This window comes from Lycium ferocissimum, chromosome 1, assembly GCF_029784015.1.
Source record: "Lycium ferocissimum isolate CSIRO_LF1 chromosome 1, AGI_CSIRO_Lferr_CH_V1, whole genome shotgun sequence".
Taxonomy (NCBI): domain Eukaryota; kingdom Viridiplantae; phylum Streptophyta; class Magnoliopsida; order Solanales; family Solanaceae; genus Lycium; species Lycium ferocissimum.
The window spans coordinates 53,672,901-53,689,075 of NC_081342.1; the positions used below are offsets into that span (position 1 = coordinate 53,672,901).

Genomic DNA, 16,175 nt, shown 5'->3' on the forward strand with positions numbered 1-16,175 from the left:
GGACTATCCTTACATACCTTTATATCTTTTAACTCTATTGCCTACTTGCTTTCCTTTCGAGCTCGCGATTCTACCTTCAAGGGAATTTGTACTAAGATTAGATAACCGGAAACATACTTAAGCTTAGGCTAAAGCAATTGGGAGTTAATGAAAATTTGGCGACATTTCCTTTGTTTCGACAACTTCTTCCATAAAATAAGACAACCCTCAGACAACCCTCAAACATCAATAAGAACACCCATAATAACATAATCAATAAATTCTTCAAGTTAAACATTGTTTACTTCTTAAATCCACCTTCAAAATCATCCATAACCATACCTATAGTACAACATCATATTTATTCTCATATAATACTCCTTTAACATCATTTTTATTATTCACCACAAGATTGTACTCATAACATGTCAAGAACTATTATTCAAATCAAGTCATCATTCAAGAATACCACTATTTCCATATTTGTACTCCATATTCTTCTTCCTTCCATAATCTAAGTCTTTCAACCACTCAATGTTCTTAATAATATGAATTGAATATAAAACTTACCTTTGATGATGTAGGGATGGACTTTGGGTGATAATACTTCACTTGGAGAAAACCCCACTTCAATACAAAAAGACTTCTTGATCTCTACAAACCCTAGTGGGCATCTATACACTTGATTTTGCTAATTCTTGGTGTTTACTCCTTGATTTCCCTTGGATATATGATAATATAATGATAGAAGTATTCTAAAACCTTCAAGACTTAGAGAGAGAATGAAATCTGAAAATTTAGATCATGACTCATCTATTTATAGCTAAAACTGGAAGGTTCCAGAGAAGCGGTTGGATGAGCGAGTCGGCGACCCGTCGACGTGTCGACGGTCCGTCGACTTGCTTCGTCGACTTACGCCTACAAATCCCTGATTGCAGAAACATGTTGACTGTTGGTTCGACGGTCCGTCAACTTGATCTGTCGACTTACGCCTGCAGATCTCAGCCTGCAGAAACATGTTGATGGTGCTCAGTGACGGTCCATCGACATGTTGACAGCCCGTCGGCACTGACTGGTGTCTACAGCATTCCCTGAATCCGTTCAGATTGCACCGATTCGATTTGTTCAACTTCTAACCCTGTAAATCACCAGGAATACCTGCTGGTACATTTGTACATGGGGTAAGACACTCTCTACCTTACTTTATCCAATGAGCTTTCTTCTCTTTCCTCAAATTTATTTGAAATCTTGATTAGAATTATTAAGTATCCCTTCTTACTGGTAGGGACATCATATACACCTTAACTTACGTTAGTCTATTTACCGCACAACGACATGAAATTTTTTCGAGGTGTAACAGCATAGCCTACAACAAGAATGACTTGCATGTTGCCTTTCAGAATGATGACATATCACATGTTAACCAAATAGTTGACCCTAAGTTAGAAACTGAACTGAGCATCCAGAACATATATTAGAAGAAGTCAATATAGAAGAAGTTATTGAAGAAGTAGAAGAAAATGATGAAAATGAAACAAGTGATGAGGAAGAGTGGTCAGACAAGGAAGAAGATGATGAAAATTAGCATGTATTTCATTTCAGATTTATTAAATATTTGTAGTTTTATTTATTTGATTGTAAGACTTATAAGTATCTGAATACTTAAGCTTCCTTATTTGTTTTGTCTATGTGGCTACGCAACATTCAAACCATTTAAGATTATTTTGATTAATTTGCTATAATTATTATCCTTTTAACATTATTTAGATTAATATAATGCTTACCATTCAAACTTATTTGCTTTGTATTGCTTTTGTTCTAATATATATTGTAATACTTACATATATTTATTGTGTAGATGGCGGGTGATAACAGGGGTAAGGCTATTAATAAAGCCCCGAAAAAGTAAAAAAGAAAAAGAAAAAAGAGGCGTTCGTTTATACCACCAGAGGGCATAGTGCCAGGTTACCTTTGGATTGGAGCTAGAAGCCCTTCTTCATACCTCCCACCATGTGGCCCTCCATTGGCATATTATTCTGACGTAGATGGGTTGGCATGGAGTCACCCGACTGGTCATGTCACAGTGCGCCCATATTTTTGGCCTCAGGGCCAAATAGAGCTGTAGGCCACCTCTCAGTTCCCTGGCACACCTCCCATGATCCCACATGGCCTTCCTGAGTTTTATCATGTATCACAACGAGAGACTATGAACGATACTCCTACAGCTACTCCCAGCCCGACTATGTCACATCCATCGACATCATCTACCCCACATGTTGGGATGTCGGGGCGTCAAGAATGTAGCTCTGATTCTGATGAAGAACCTCCCTAACGAGGAGGCCTTCTATAGCTTGAGACTTATGATCAGTATAGTCGTCTCATAATCGAGCCAGTTGGATTTACGTAAGTATATTCAATTTGCATAAGTTATTTACTTTATTTTAAAACATCTAATTATTTAAAATTTAATTATTTCATTGTTTTGATGCAGTTTGTTTCTAGGCAAAGCAACTAAAAGGGTTTCAAAGACAATCAAATCACTCTATAGAGGAGTCATTCCGTCTTGGGGCAAGGTGCCACCGGATCTGAAGAGGCAAATTTTTATAGAGTTTAGGGTATTTATTATTTGTAGTAAAATATTAGAACTATATATTGATTGTTTAAGGAATATTCCTTATATATTAATGAAATCATTTTAATTTCTTTGCAGACAAAGTTTTCTTGGAAGCCTGAACATGAGGCATTAGTAGCGCAGAGTTTCGAGAAAAAGGCAGGTAAAATACTTAAGGATGAGTTACGTAGAGCCCGTATCTTTTGCGTGAAGCCTTAAGTGGATCCGTGAGAATTTCTGGGAGGAGCTATTGCACTACTGGGCGACTGATCCGAAGTTTTTTACAGCAAAGTGCTATAGGGAAGGCAGCTAGAGCCTCAGAGAAGGGTGGATCGCTACACACTAGTGGGGCTCTACTAGCCAAGTGGCCGTGAGGAAGAAGCTAGTATGTCTCCTTTTTTTATGCTTTAGTTACAAGCAAAAGAACTCTCTCTTCTTTCTCACTCTTATGGTACTTACTTCAACCCTCTTTAATCACTATTATGAGTTTTGCTAGTTTTGGGTGTTATTTTTTTAAAGAACTTTTATGCTTTGTTAGTTACTCTTGGACATACTCATGTGACTTTTTTTTTTTGTTTCAATCTTCAAGAGCTTTACAGATTGTGATCTGTCTCCTAATTTGGCTTTGTGGGTCTGCTTTATTTATACTGTTGTGTTTTATTTTTTTTTATCCATATCTGTATGTTTCTTGATTGAACTCTAGTTAGTTATTAGTCTTTTCTTGTTGTGTGTGTATATAGATGATTGTTTATTCTGTCTTCGTGTGTGTTGGTTTCATAAGTGTTTTTGGTGGGAGAATTCATGACCCACCAAGCCATGTTACTTTCATTAATTCTTACTTTTTTTAGTTGTTAATCTTGATTTGTGGGTCATAAAAGCTGATGGGTTTATTAACCTGTGACATTCTGCTTCATTTGGTATTGAATTGAATTCAAGTGCTAATAATATATAGATTACTTGTGTATGTTTTTTGTGTGTTTATGGACTTTATCTATATATTACTAGCACAAAGGTCCACAAAAGTATTTGGTTATCCAACTAAGATAATTTGTTTGCAGGAGCTCCAGAGGAGTCAGGTAGTACCTCAAGACGAGGTGTTCAAGATCACTCACACGAGGAAGACGAAGAACGCTGATGGTACAGACCAGTGGGTTGAGCCATGGGCTGATCGAACCTGGGTAAGTCACTAATTAACACTAATAACTACTTTATTTTACTCAATTTTGGCTACTAACATTGTATCCTTCAAATTCAGAATGAATTTCAACAACACTTTGAGAAGTTTCATGCCACTCAGCCAATCGGCACGGATGACCACAAAGGTAGTAGAGCAGCAGTGGATGGAGAGTTTTGCTCGCCTAACAAGGTATGGGACAACGTATGGAATGGCTAATCAAGTCTTTCATCAATTCTCGTCGGCCCTTCAAGGCATAGGTTCTACTGATGAGGGGGTAGTGGATCCTAAGGAGGACCAAGCGATGAAGTAGCAATTTTCTCAACTAACAAGCACACTTAATGCCTCGGAAGCCAGGATGTTGGGTATGCAGGCTCAAATAGACAGCTTACTTAAATCGGGGGCATTTTCGATTCCCCTATCCTGGGGATGCTCGTAAGTCACAGCCCCCCCCCCCCCCCGGCCCTTCCCAAGGTCGATGACGTAGGTCACGTACTAACGTAGATCATGCTCTTATTGATGAGTCTAGTGGGGAGGATACAAATCGCATCTCTAACACCCAACGTTGACCTTTTTGATTCGTATACTTTTGCATTCTAACTTTTCTATGTTTTGTTGGGTATGTATATGATGTTTAAGTGTTTGAATGTACTTTTAAAATCAAATTAGAGGTACTTTGAAGTTGAATTTGATTGTAGAATGTAGTTTATGGTTGTTTAAGTTTATGATGTTTAAGTGTTTGAATGTAGTTTTAATTCGAATTAGAGGTACTTTGAAGTTGAATTTGATTGTAGAATGTAGTTTATGGTTGTTTAAATTTATGATGTTTAAGTGTTTGAATGTAGTTTTAATTCGAATTAGAAGTACTTTGAGGTTGAATTTGATTGTAGAATGTTGTAGTTTATGGTTGTTATGTTTCATTGTTGAATTGGTTGATGAATTGGATATGAATTGGTTGTTTGGCAGGTGGCAAATTCTGGGAAGAAAAAAAAAATTAGATTTTCGACTTCATGAGGTCGAAATTATACCCAGAAATTACAATTTCGATCTCATGAGGTCGAAATTTAGCAAAAATGTTGCCCAATTTCAACCTCATGAGGTCGAACTTCTGGGCAGCATTTTGAATTTTCATGAGGTCGAAATCTGGCAACAATATTGCTAAATTTCGACCTCCTAAGGTCGAAATCTAACAACAATATTGCTAAATTTCAGCCTCATTAGGTCGAAATTATGAAAATAAATGGTTTTTTTTTTATATATATTCATTCAAGTTTTTCGACCACATGAGGTCGAAAACGTTAAATAATATTTAAATAAAAATAATGTTTTCGACCTCATGTGGTCGAAAACTTTAAATAATATTTAAATAAAAATAATGTTTTCGACCATATGAGGTCGAAAACGTTAAATAATATTTCAATAAAAATAATGTTTTCGACCTCATGTGGTCGAAACCTGTAAATAATATTTAAATAAAAATAATGTTTTCGACCTCATGTGGTCGAAAACTTTAACTAATACTTAAATAAAAAATAATATTTTTGACCTCATGAGGTTGAAAAAAGATTTCGACCAAGCTATTAGCGACCTGGGCTTGAGGTCGAAATTTTTGGTCAAAATTCACTATTTTTTTAGTAGTGACGGACCAACATTGTTACTTTGAGTCAAGATTTACATCTAAAAAATATATCTACCAACTTTTGAATCTTTTTTTGTACAAAATATAAACTTATGGGTCAAATTTCACATTTTAAAAAATAAAATCATGATTTGGAATCCCAAATCCTACTTTTCGGAGAATTGATATGAAGTTAAAAGTTTGTGTAAATTTCATGAATAAATGCTTATTTGAAATCAAAATATAAAATCATAATTCTGGATTACATGGCCAAACACCTACTAAGAGAAGGGAAGGGAAAATATAAGAAGGATAGAAGAAAAGAGAACGGAAGGGAGTGGGATAAAAAGAAGATATTCCCGTTAAACTGGCAGAAGCTAAAACAGTCTTGGTTGGATAAAGAGATAAATTGAAGATTAGTCATTCAGCGAGCTTTCGGCATGTCCACTAGCATAGTAACATCTACGCCAAACACAATACTTCACTCTATCAGAATTTATATAGTATACTTTCTTTTTTAATCTATAAAAAAAAAATGTTATTTTTCTATATTTAGAAATAATTTAACTTTATTAGATGATTTACAGCCACACAAATATCTAAGACTTGTTTTTGGACTACAAATTTCAAAAGTCTTCCTTTCGAGTCAAATGGTATCACATAAATTGGGACAGAGAAAATAGTAAGGACACTCTGATTCGCATTTAAAGTTATGTAAAGATTATGAGGCATGAATTATTTATGCGAAAAATAGTAATAAAAAGTATTATGTAGTGATAGAATGAAAGAATGGTTATACGTTGAATAATAATCAAAAAAAATATTATGCAATATTGATTATTTTAAAAGTACTTTTTTTTTTTTTTTTTAGTTTTTAAATAGTTTAATCCTTCTATTGCTAATATTTGTATCTCTGCTTCGCCTTTTATACTGCGCAAATTAATGTATGAATTCTCGCGTAAATTAACATGATTATATTTAGTACCACCAACCAATTTTTTCATAAATTATGCGAAAATTATTTATCTGATGCGACCAATCAAATGCTACATTAGTTATACAAAGATAGCGTAGCCAACTAAATATTATTCTCCATCTAATCTAATTTATGTGGCATACTTAATTTGTTCCAACAAGAATGTCATACTTTCTTATTTAAAAATAACTTAACTTTAAACTTAATTTTATCTTTGATGAGATCATTTATAGAGACACAAATATCTTTGAGTTGTTTTATACTATAATTTTTTTTAAAAAAAAAAAAATTCTTAATTTTGTAACCAAACAAATACGGTTTCCTCAATTAGGATGGAAGGAGTATTATTTTTATGTTGGAACTTGATGCAAGAATTAATTATACTAATACGATCAATCAACTGACTCCTATAAATGACTATATGTTGCGACAAAATAACACTGCAATTATTAGCGTGATAGGGAAGGCAAGGCCTGTCATAAGCGGAGATAGGCGACGTAACGCGCAGTAAATGGTGGTGATATTTTCCTCCCTTTTAATGAATATCTAAGGGGGCTAATTCTAGTACCTTAGCCTTGATAGTAGCTACACACCTTTATAAACTCTAGCCTAGAAAACAAAAATAATTCCTAAACTTTTTTACCTACTCAAATGCTTCTCAAAAGAAAATTATGTTACAACTTAATAATGAATCAAAACTCAACAACTAATGAGCTAGATAGGATCCTCCTCTGACCAGATTCTTTGGTTAAGCAAAATTGACTCGTTGAAAGAACCTACTTGCAGTAATGGTTATTTGCAGTGAGTGAATCTCTTGTGTGCAATAGCGTGAGTGATAATGACAGCAATAGAGGTGCTTTATATATGTATGAAGGTGAGCCGAATTACCCTTTGAATTTTTACTCCAAAACCTAGAATAATTCGGTTAAGGAAAACAATCCTAATAGGACTTGATTTCCTTTAAAAAGTTCCCCCTCACTTCCTTTCATGCAAGTATTTCCATAATTGAAATCTTGTTGAAACACGAATGCCTTCAGCCAATAGATACTCGTATCCCATAAAGTCAACCTTTTATAAAATGACATTGCCAAAGAATTTTACTTGTGTTCGGACTTTGTTTGCAGCTTCTGATCAAAGATCACAGGAACTTGGTTCTTGAACATCTACTTGACAAATCATCAGAAAATAGTCATCAAAATATATTTTAAAGGGACCTGGTTCATGAGCAACAATTTATCAATGATCAAAACCAATTTAGGGTTCGTTCGGTACGGAGGAAAATGTGAAAATGTGTTCTTGGAAAATAAGTGAATTTCTACTTATTTTCTCATGTTCGTTTGGAAAATAAGTGAATTTCTTTCTTATTTTCTCATGTTAGTTTGGTTGATAGAAAACATTTTCCGGAAAATACCCACCCATGCCCCGCAAACTCCACCCCAACTCCACCTCTCCATACCACACCAACCCCCCACCCCCACCCTAACCCCCCCTCCCCCCTTACCCCAATTTTTTTTTTGAAGTTTTTAATTATTTTTTTTGGATTTTCTACACCACTACATCTCCACCCTCCCAACCCCCCCCCCCCCCCCGCGTGGACCCATACCACACCAACCCCCACACCCACCCACCCCCCACCCATTTTTTTTGTTTGAAGTTTTTAATTTTCTTTTCTGGGTTGTCTGCACCACCAGAACCCTCACCCACCCGCGCGACAAGACACCCGCCCTCCCCAAAAAAAATTTCTTAAAAAAAGTTTTAAAAGTTATTTTTTTTTTTTTAGATTTTTACACCACCCCTTCCAAAAATCTTAATTTTTAACCACGCAAACTTTCAATTTTTATAATTTTTTAATAAAGATAAAATTAAATAGGAAGTAAAAATTCGGGAGGGGGTAGGGGGTGCGTACGGGGGGTGGGTGTAGAGAATAAAAAAAGAAAACTTTTCAAAACTTTTAAAAAAATTAATTTTCTTGGAGGGGGTGGGGTGTCGTGAGGGGGGGGCGGTCATGGGGGTGGGTGGGGTGAAAAAAAAAACTTTTAAAACTTTTTTTTAAGAAAAAAGGAAAAAAAAATTTGGGGGGGGGGGGGGGTGCATGAGTTGTGGGAGTGGTTAGGGGTTGGGTTGGGTTGGGTGGGGGGTCGGTGGTGCATGGGTTGCAGGAGTGGTTGAGGTTTGGTAATTGGGGGGTGGGGGGAGGGTGGTGCAAAAAACCCAAAAAAAAAAAAAATCAAAACTTTTTTTCAAAACAAAATTAATTTTCTTTTTTTTTTTGGGGGGGGGGGGGGGGGGAGGGGCGGTGGTGGGTGATGTGGGGTTGGGATGGTGGGAGTGGTTGGAGTTTGGTGGTCAGTTGCAACGAGCGGTGATTTTCATTGGGGGTCAAAATATAAAAGAGTAAGAAACGGGGTCAACATCTACTATTTATACATAAAAAAAAAAAAAAACCTTGTGTTTACAAGGTAATTTTTTGCCGAGGGGGGTTCGGGTGAACACCTTGGCCACCACTTGGCTCCGCCCCTGGTTGAGTGGTGGTAGGGTGGTTGGTGGAATGCACTTGTGGACTTGTTTTCTCTACTTTTATTAGGAAAGTTATTTTCCCCATTTTTGAGGAACTTGTTTTCCTAAAGAAATTATTTTTCAAAATTTTTGACTAAACGAATATGAGAAAATTGAAAAAAAAAAATCAGAAAATATTTTCCTCCATACCGAACACACCCTTAATTTAGCTCAACAAATACCCCTTTTTAATGACGACAGACTCATACATAACCCATCTTAAGAACCATCTTGTCAGTCAGCACAATTTCCCGTGCAAGAAAAAATAGTTAAGCATGAACCATGTTCGTTAACCAGTATTGTTCACATCCATAACTTCCCCCCTTTTTGGAATCATCAAGTAATCACAACATTAGTGTGTTAAGTGTCAAAAGTGAAGAGATAGTATGCACAATTGATTAAGTATTTCGAGCCAATCCTTGCTACAATTTTGTTGGGAAGAGTTGCTACTACTTATTAGGCCCACTGTTAGAAACATGGAATTAGCTATGAAATTTGTCGGTAATCCCCAGCTAATCCATCGCTACATAGCTCCTACCTAATTGAATTTTGTTATAATTTATCGTTAATCATTGCTAAATGAGATTAGCATCGTAATTTCACTATCTAGCTACGGAATTTCCGTCACTAATTCCTTGTTTTTTAATAGTGGCCGTACACGTGATTTGTCATTCTCATGCTTCACTTGTTGCACATTTTGTGCAAGTACCGATCCCTACACTAGGGTGGTATGTTTCCGGTCTTAGGAGTTGTTTGAAGACTAGTGTGGTGAGCTGTCTCTTCACAATGCCTAGGAATTTTCATTTACTTTAGTGCTTTTATTGTTTCTATCACCTAATATCATCTTGATTTGGCTTTGTTTAATTTCATTTTATTAGCAGTAATATTTTTGCTGTCTTGTAGTTCTTTGTGAGCAGGTCTATGTACACCTTTTCAATACTTGATCATTCCTGTATTGTTTTCATGAGACCATTTTATATTTAGTCTTCTAGCCGCTCATGACTTTATTGGGGATTGTTTAGGATAATTCGCAGTTATGACTCTATAACTTGATTTCTGGTTTAATACTTGTTTTCAAATCTTATTAGTACTATCTTTTCATAATTGAAAACGGACTTTGCATGTTAACGGGTTCGCATAACGAGTTGCGGTTAGGTGCTATCGCAATTTAGGCAAGTTGAGTCGTGACATTTTCAGTTTTAAATAATCATGTAAGGCTCACGACAGTATAATTTTTAAGCACTGTTAATGTGTAATTATGTTGCACTATCTTAGTTAAGTTACCTACCATAACAGATGACAATCTGAAACACTGAATTAATACTGTATATAAATTAAATCATAAACTAACTCGAGGAAAATGGCCACAACTGCCACCTAACTTTTGGTTGGAGATTTTATGAACCCCTCCATGTGAACCTTTATTGAGAAATTTAGTGTTATGACTTATGAGTAGCAAAGTAGATTTAGGACTACCTTAGCTATAGTGTAAATGAGGCGCCATGTGTCTGTGGAAGTTGGTAGTTGGCCACAAATTAGGTAAGGGTCATAAACTCATACATGATAATGTACAGCATTTTAGGGTAATGTATGATGGTGATTGATCAAATTTGTAGCATTTAGTGTTGGAAGTGGGTCCATTTGTTGGTTGCAATTTTTTTATTTTAATGGGGCGGCTAGAGGTGGCAAATGGGTGGGTTTGGTACGGATTTGGTTTGATTGAAAATGGTTTGAAATTGAAATTTCCTGTGTGGGTGGGGGGGGGGGGGTCTCCATGGAGGGGTGGGTGGGGGTAAGAAACTATTTTTTATAAAAAAAAAAAAGAATTATAAAAATAAAATATATGAAATTGAAATTTGGTGGGGGGGCGGGGTGGTGGGGTGCAGTATAAGAAATTTACATGTGTCGAAATTTCACTGCTATGAAATCATAACCCGGCTGTGAAGGCATGACAAAGGCTTATGCCTAGACTGCTTTTGTGGGTTCAATAAATATATATTTTTTATGTTTATTAATTACTTTCTCCGTCTCGATTTATGTGACACCATTTAACTTGGCACGGAGTTTAAAAAAAATGAAGACTTTTAAAATGCGTGGTCTAAAACAAGCCTTATCTGTAAATCATCTCATAAAGTTAAATTGTTTCTAAATATAAAAAGTTAACATTTTTTTTAGGACAGACTAAAAAAGAAATGGTGCCACATAAATTGGGATAGAGCGAGTACACAACTATATTCTAAGATAGAGAGGAAGAAAAAGGAAAAGGAAGGATCATCAAAATCTTGGCTCTTACCCACTTTACTTTCCTCCTGGTTCTGGAGGAATGAGTTTTGAGCTGGGTCTTCCTTAGTATTAGTTAGGAATAATTCCAAAGATCTTCCTCTATATCTTTTTTTTTTTCATAACATTAATCTTTTTTGTAATATATGATATTACGTTTATATTTTTTAGTATAGATTTTATAATAACTCTTTTAACGTATTTATTCTAAATATAAATTATAATTTGACTAAATTACTCTTTCATGTATTAAATTTCTTTTAATAATAAATTGTATCAAAATATGCTATGCAACACATTTTTAAAAATATATTAAATTTCTTTTAATAATAAATTGTATCAAAATATGCTATGCAACACATTTTTAAAAATATAAAGCTTCTCTTCTTTGTGTGTGAACACTAGTTCTAAATTGTAAAATTTTCACAAACAGCTACCTTTTAGCTCCTTCTAACAACCTATAACTACATGTTCTACATTTACAATTCGTAGCTAGAGGACCTATATTTAGCTTGTAGATGCGTCTCCTTAAATATAGGATAAATATAGCGGAAATACACACGCTGAAAAAACTGAAAGTGCTATATTTATGGAAACAAAATCTATTCCAATTTAAATTAAAATTAGTTTTTAATGTTCCCTGATTCACCCAAATATCCTCCCATTCCATATCTGATCTCATATCTCATTCAGACAGCTAACAAATTCAAAAAAATTTGAATTCAAAAAGTACATTCATATTTTTAACCAAAAAAAAAAAAGATTCAAAAACTAGTTCATAAAAAAACTTTGAAAAATAACAATATCAAACCAAAGGAACAGAGCTCGTTTTAAACGACGAATATATATTTGAATTCATCTCGTTGAAATATCGAATTCAAGTTGAGTTCATAATTGAGGTAACAACGTTTTCACCGCAACTTTTTTATTTTTTTGATTTTTCCGAAATTTTGAAAAATATATGAAAAATATATATAAATATAGTCAACAGAAACCAGAATAAGTAATAGTGAACATAATAATAAAAAATACAATTAAAATATAGCCAAAATATAGTCATAATTGAGTTCATAATTGAGGTAACAACGTTTTCACTGCAACTTTTTTTATTTTTTTTATTTTTCTGAAATTTTGAAAAATATAGTCAAAATATATGAAAAATATATCCGAAATATAGTCAACGAAACCGAATAAGTAATATTGAACATAATAATCAAAATACAATTAAAAATATAGCCAAAATATATATGAAAAACAACTATTAAAATATCAATCCAAAACATTAGGAATTGGAAATTCGGGTTCTATACCTCTAGTCCTCATCGGAGTAGAAGCTTTCTTAGCCATTTCACTTGAATCTAACAAAAAACAACCAAGAACAAACAGTGATAATTAATTATTTAGAGTTGCATTGCTGATTCAAATGGAAAAAAAAATGAAAATATAAGTTAAATACACGGTGAAACGTAAAAATCAGTATAGAATCTTACCTTTTTGGGGAATTAGATTTGAATTATGAGTGAAATTAATGAGTAGTTAATTAGAGATAAATAAGGAAGTTGAACTATTGTAAACTGATTTGAAATTGGAGAAAATTAAGGGATATTGGGCATAATGGCGTGTATTTAGGGGGATAGGAGAGAGGGACGTTTTTTTGGCTTAAATTTAGGGGTGTGGGAAGTTATCAGATGAGTAGTAAAAAAGTGATAGCTATAGGAAGTAAATATGTTATATTTTAGCTACTAAATATAATTATTGTAAAGTTTAGTTATGTTCCATAAATAGGTAATAATGTAAGCTATGCCAAGTAAATTTTACTTCTAAATTTTCTTCTTTTTCTTCTTCGGTCTATTAGGAAAATAATATAATATTGATACTAAATAGAAATCAATAGTAAAAAACTTATCACAGGCAATATTGTATCGTGGAGAGTCATTATCTTGAAAGCGATTTCATCCCGACTAAGATGCAAATCATTATGGCCGGTAGCTCCTTAAGGTTCCACAGTCACTTCCAAACATGTACACTCGTGGCAGACAAGGTAGCTGGAGGGTAAGACATCTAGGGCCATTACTTTTCATTTCCTAATAATAATATGTGGTATGTTAATTATTTTCAAGAAAACATGATTGATAAGTATAGTGTAGAAAAATATTTACTCCCGCAATCCCAAAGTAATTGGTGTGTTTCACTTCTCAAGAGTCAATTTGATTAATATATATTTGGAGCTAAATCAGATTAAGTCAATAAATTAAAGTAAAAGTTAGATATTTAAAAACTATACGAAAAGTATTGTAAGTTGCATTTTCTCATATCATTATGATGAAAAAATACATCTTTAAATATTGGCCAAAGTGTATACAATTCGATCGACTCTCTAGAAATGAAATATGACAAGTATTTTCGCATGGAGAGAGTATAAAAAAGAAAACTTTTGAAATTAACATTGATATTACGGTTGAAAAAAATAACTAGGTATTAGGAATTGTTAGTGCTAAGATTTTAATGATCAAGTTTTAAATGTGCAAGAAAATACTCAAGAATTTCAAGAAGCCCGGTGTGAATGAATATCGACAATAAAGGAGTAGGCCCAAGTGATCCAAGCAGTCCACACAACTGCTAAGCCAGTCGACCCATAGTGAAGAATATTTTCACCAAGTAAACTGATCAAAAAGATCTTATACTCAAAGGAAAGAAGATTGTGTTACGCGCCTACATTTAATAAAGTCAATCAAGGAGGTCTCTACTTAAGGAAACGACAACTGGAGATTGCAGATCAAGTACCAATCGAAGAAGTCTACAAGGAAAGCAAGAAGAAGATCAATCAAGAAGTCTAAAGGAAAGCCATCAGAAGAAGATCAATCAACATCAAATGCTCTTGCTTTATTCTTGGAAAATCCCTCAATATTCCTATTTTCCAAGGATCAAATCTCTTGGGTTGCTCAAACAGATGAATGAAATAAACTTCTTCTCAACCTTCCCATAATCTTTGCTCTACTTTTCAAAAACATTGTACTTCTGTGAGATTTACAAAAAAAAAAAAAAAAAAAAAAAAGAAATAGAGGAGAGATTCAATTATAGTTGGTGAGGCATTGTATCAAAAGATTGTGAGAGTTTGAGTGTAGACATAGGAGCTCCATTCAAACAAAATCACTGTAACCAACACCTTTACAAAAGAGCTGCAGAGAACATCCTTGCAACCCAAGGGGACTGGATTAGGATCTACATTGGATGCGAATCAGTATAAAATATTGTGTGTCATTTAATTTCTGCAGATTACTTAAGTAGCAGTCGACTAGCTTGCCCAGACAATCGACCAGCTAAGCAAAAAATTACAATTCACCCCCTACTTTCAATTGGTATCAAAACAAGGCCTCGTTTCTAGTTACTTAATAGCATGTGAGGAAAAGATCAATGGCTAGATATCACATTCCTGGATCTATCTTGCAAGATGGGCACTCTACTACTAGGCCACCATACTTCAGTGGTGATCACTACACTCGCTGGAAGGAAAGGTTTAAAATCTTTGTTATGTCAACTGATTATCAGGTATGGATGGTGATCAAGAAGGGACCAAAAACTATTCCTATTGATAAGGATGCTAAGACCAAAGTTGATGTGGAAATCCTTTGACATTACTATGGAACAACCGGAATTTATTGCAACAAATGCCAGAGCTATAAGTCTGCTCTACTGTGCAATAAGTGGAGAAGAATATGGAAAGATATCAACTTTTGAAACTACCAAGGAAATGTGGAACAAGTTGGAAGTAACTTATAAAAGAACTTCCACAGTTCGAGAAAACAAAATCGATGCGCTACAACATGACTATGAAACCTTTATGATGAAGGATGATGAAGATATTGAATCTATGTTTGCCAGGTTTAGTAAAATCATCTGTGAACTCAAGTCTCTTGGAGTTGTGTACTCACATTCTCAACAAGTAAGAACACTTGTCAGAGGATTACCAAAGGCTTGGGAACCAAGGCTATTGTTTTGGAAGATGGAAATCTGGACAAGATTACTTATGATGAACTTCGAGGAAATTTAATGACGTTTGAGAAGGATAACATCAATAGGCATCAAAGGAAAGAGAAGAAAAAGGTAGTCGCATTCAAAACTCAAGTTGAAGAAATTGATGACGGCTTTAAAGAAGAAGAAGTTGCAATGATAGCTAGATCTGTAGTAGAAGTAATGAGAAGATCAAGAAATAACAGAAGAGGAAGTTCAAATTTTCGAAAAGAAAAAACTTTCACTGATCAACAAAGGAATGATGGGAAATGCAATGAATTTGTAAAGTATGGCCACATCGCATCTGAGTGTCCTGAATCAAAAAGGAGACCATCTAGAAATTATCAGAAGCAAAGGGCTTTCAACAGCTGGAGTGAATATGAAATTTCAGAAAATGAAGATGAAGGAGTAGAAAATGTTTGTTTCATGGCATTTTGTAAAACAAGTGAGGTAAGATCTTATCCCTACTCTAAATGTAATGAAACTCAAGAACTCTTAGATCAAATATTAGAAGATTTAAATAGAGTTTTTGATGAATACAGAAAATTACAAAGAGAAAAGAAAGACTGGGAAATTAAATTAAAAGTATGTGAAATTGAAAGAGATCTTCTTCAAGAAGTTCTTCAAGAAGAAGTTCATGATTCGCAACTACAACTTAATAGTCTGCGCAAATCTAACAGTCATAGTTTGGTCAGGTCCAACCAGCTGACTCGTAGTTACAAGTTAACTGGGAAAAAGCCTATTAGTGATAAACAACTTCTGGTAATACAAATGGTAAGTCAGACTATCCTGTTAAGATAGATCAGTCGACTAGATCTCTCAAGTCAATTGACAGGAAGTCTTGAAAAAATAATTCTTCCATGTATAAGTCGACTAACCATTCAGTCACTGCAGAACACTTTTCTCAAGAATGTTTTTGTTGTGGTAAAATTGGTCATAAACATTTTCAGTGTAGATTTCGATCACGCCC

At 34.4% G+C, this 16,175-nt stretch overlaps 1 protein-coding gene across 1 annotated transcript; it reads left to right on the forward strand.

Moving 5' to 3' along the window:
- The first annotated feature begins 14,834 nt into the window (after positions 1-14,834).
- Positions 14,835-15,245, forward strand: LOC132065303 (uncharacterized). The gene has a single exon (XM_059458628.1). The coding sequence runs from the start codon at positions 14,835-14,837 to the stop codon at positions 15,243-15,245; it is 411 nt and encodes a 136-aa protein (XP_059314611.1).
- Positions 15,246-16,175: the final 930 nt, after the last annotated feature.

Coding starts and splice junctions, on each gene's coding strand:
- LOC132065303 (XM_059458628.1), top strand. CDS start 14,835: ATGGAACAACCGGAATTTATTGCAACAAATGCCAGAGCTATAAGTCTG.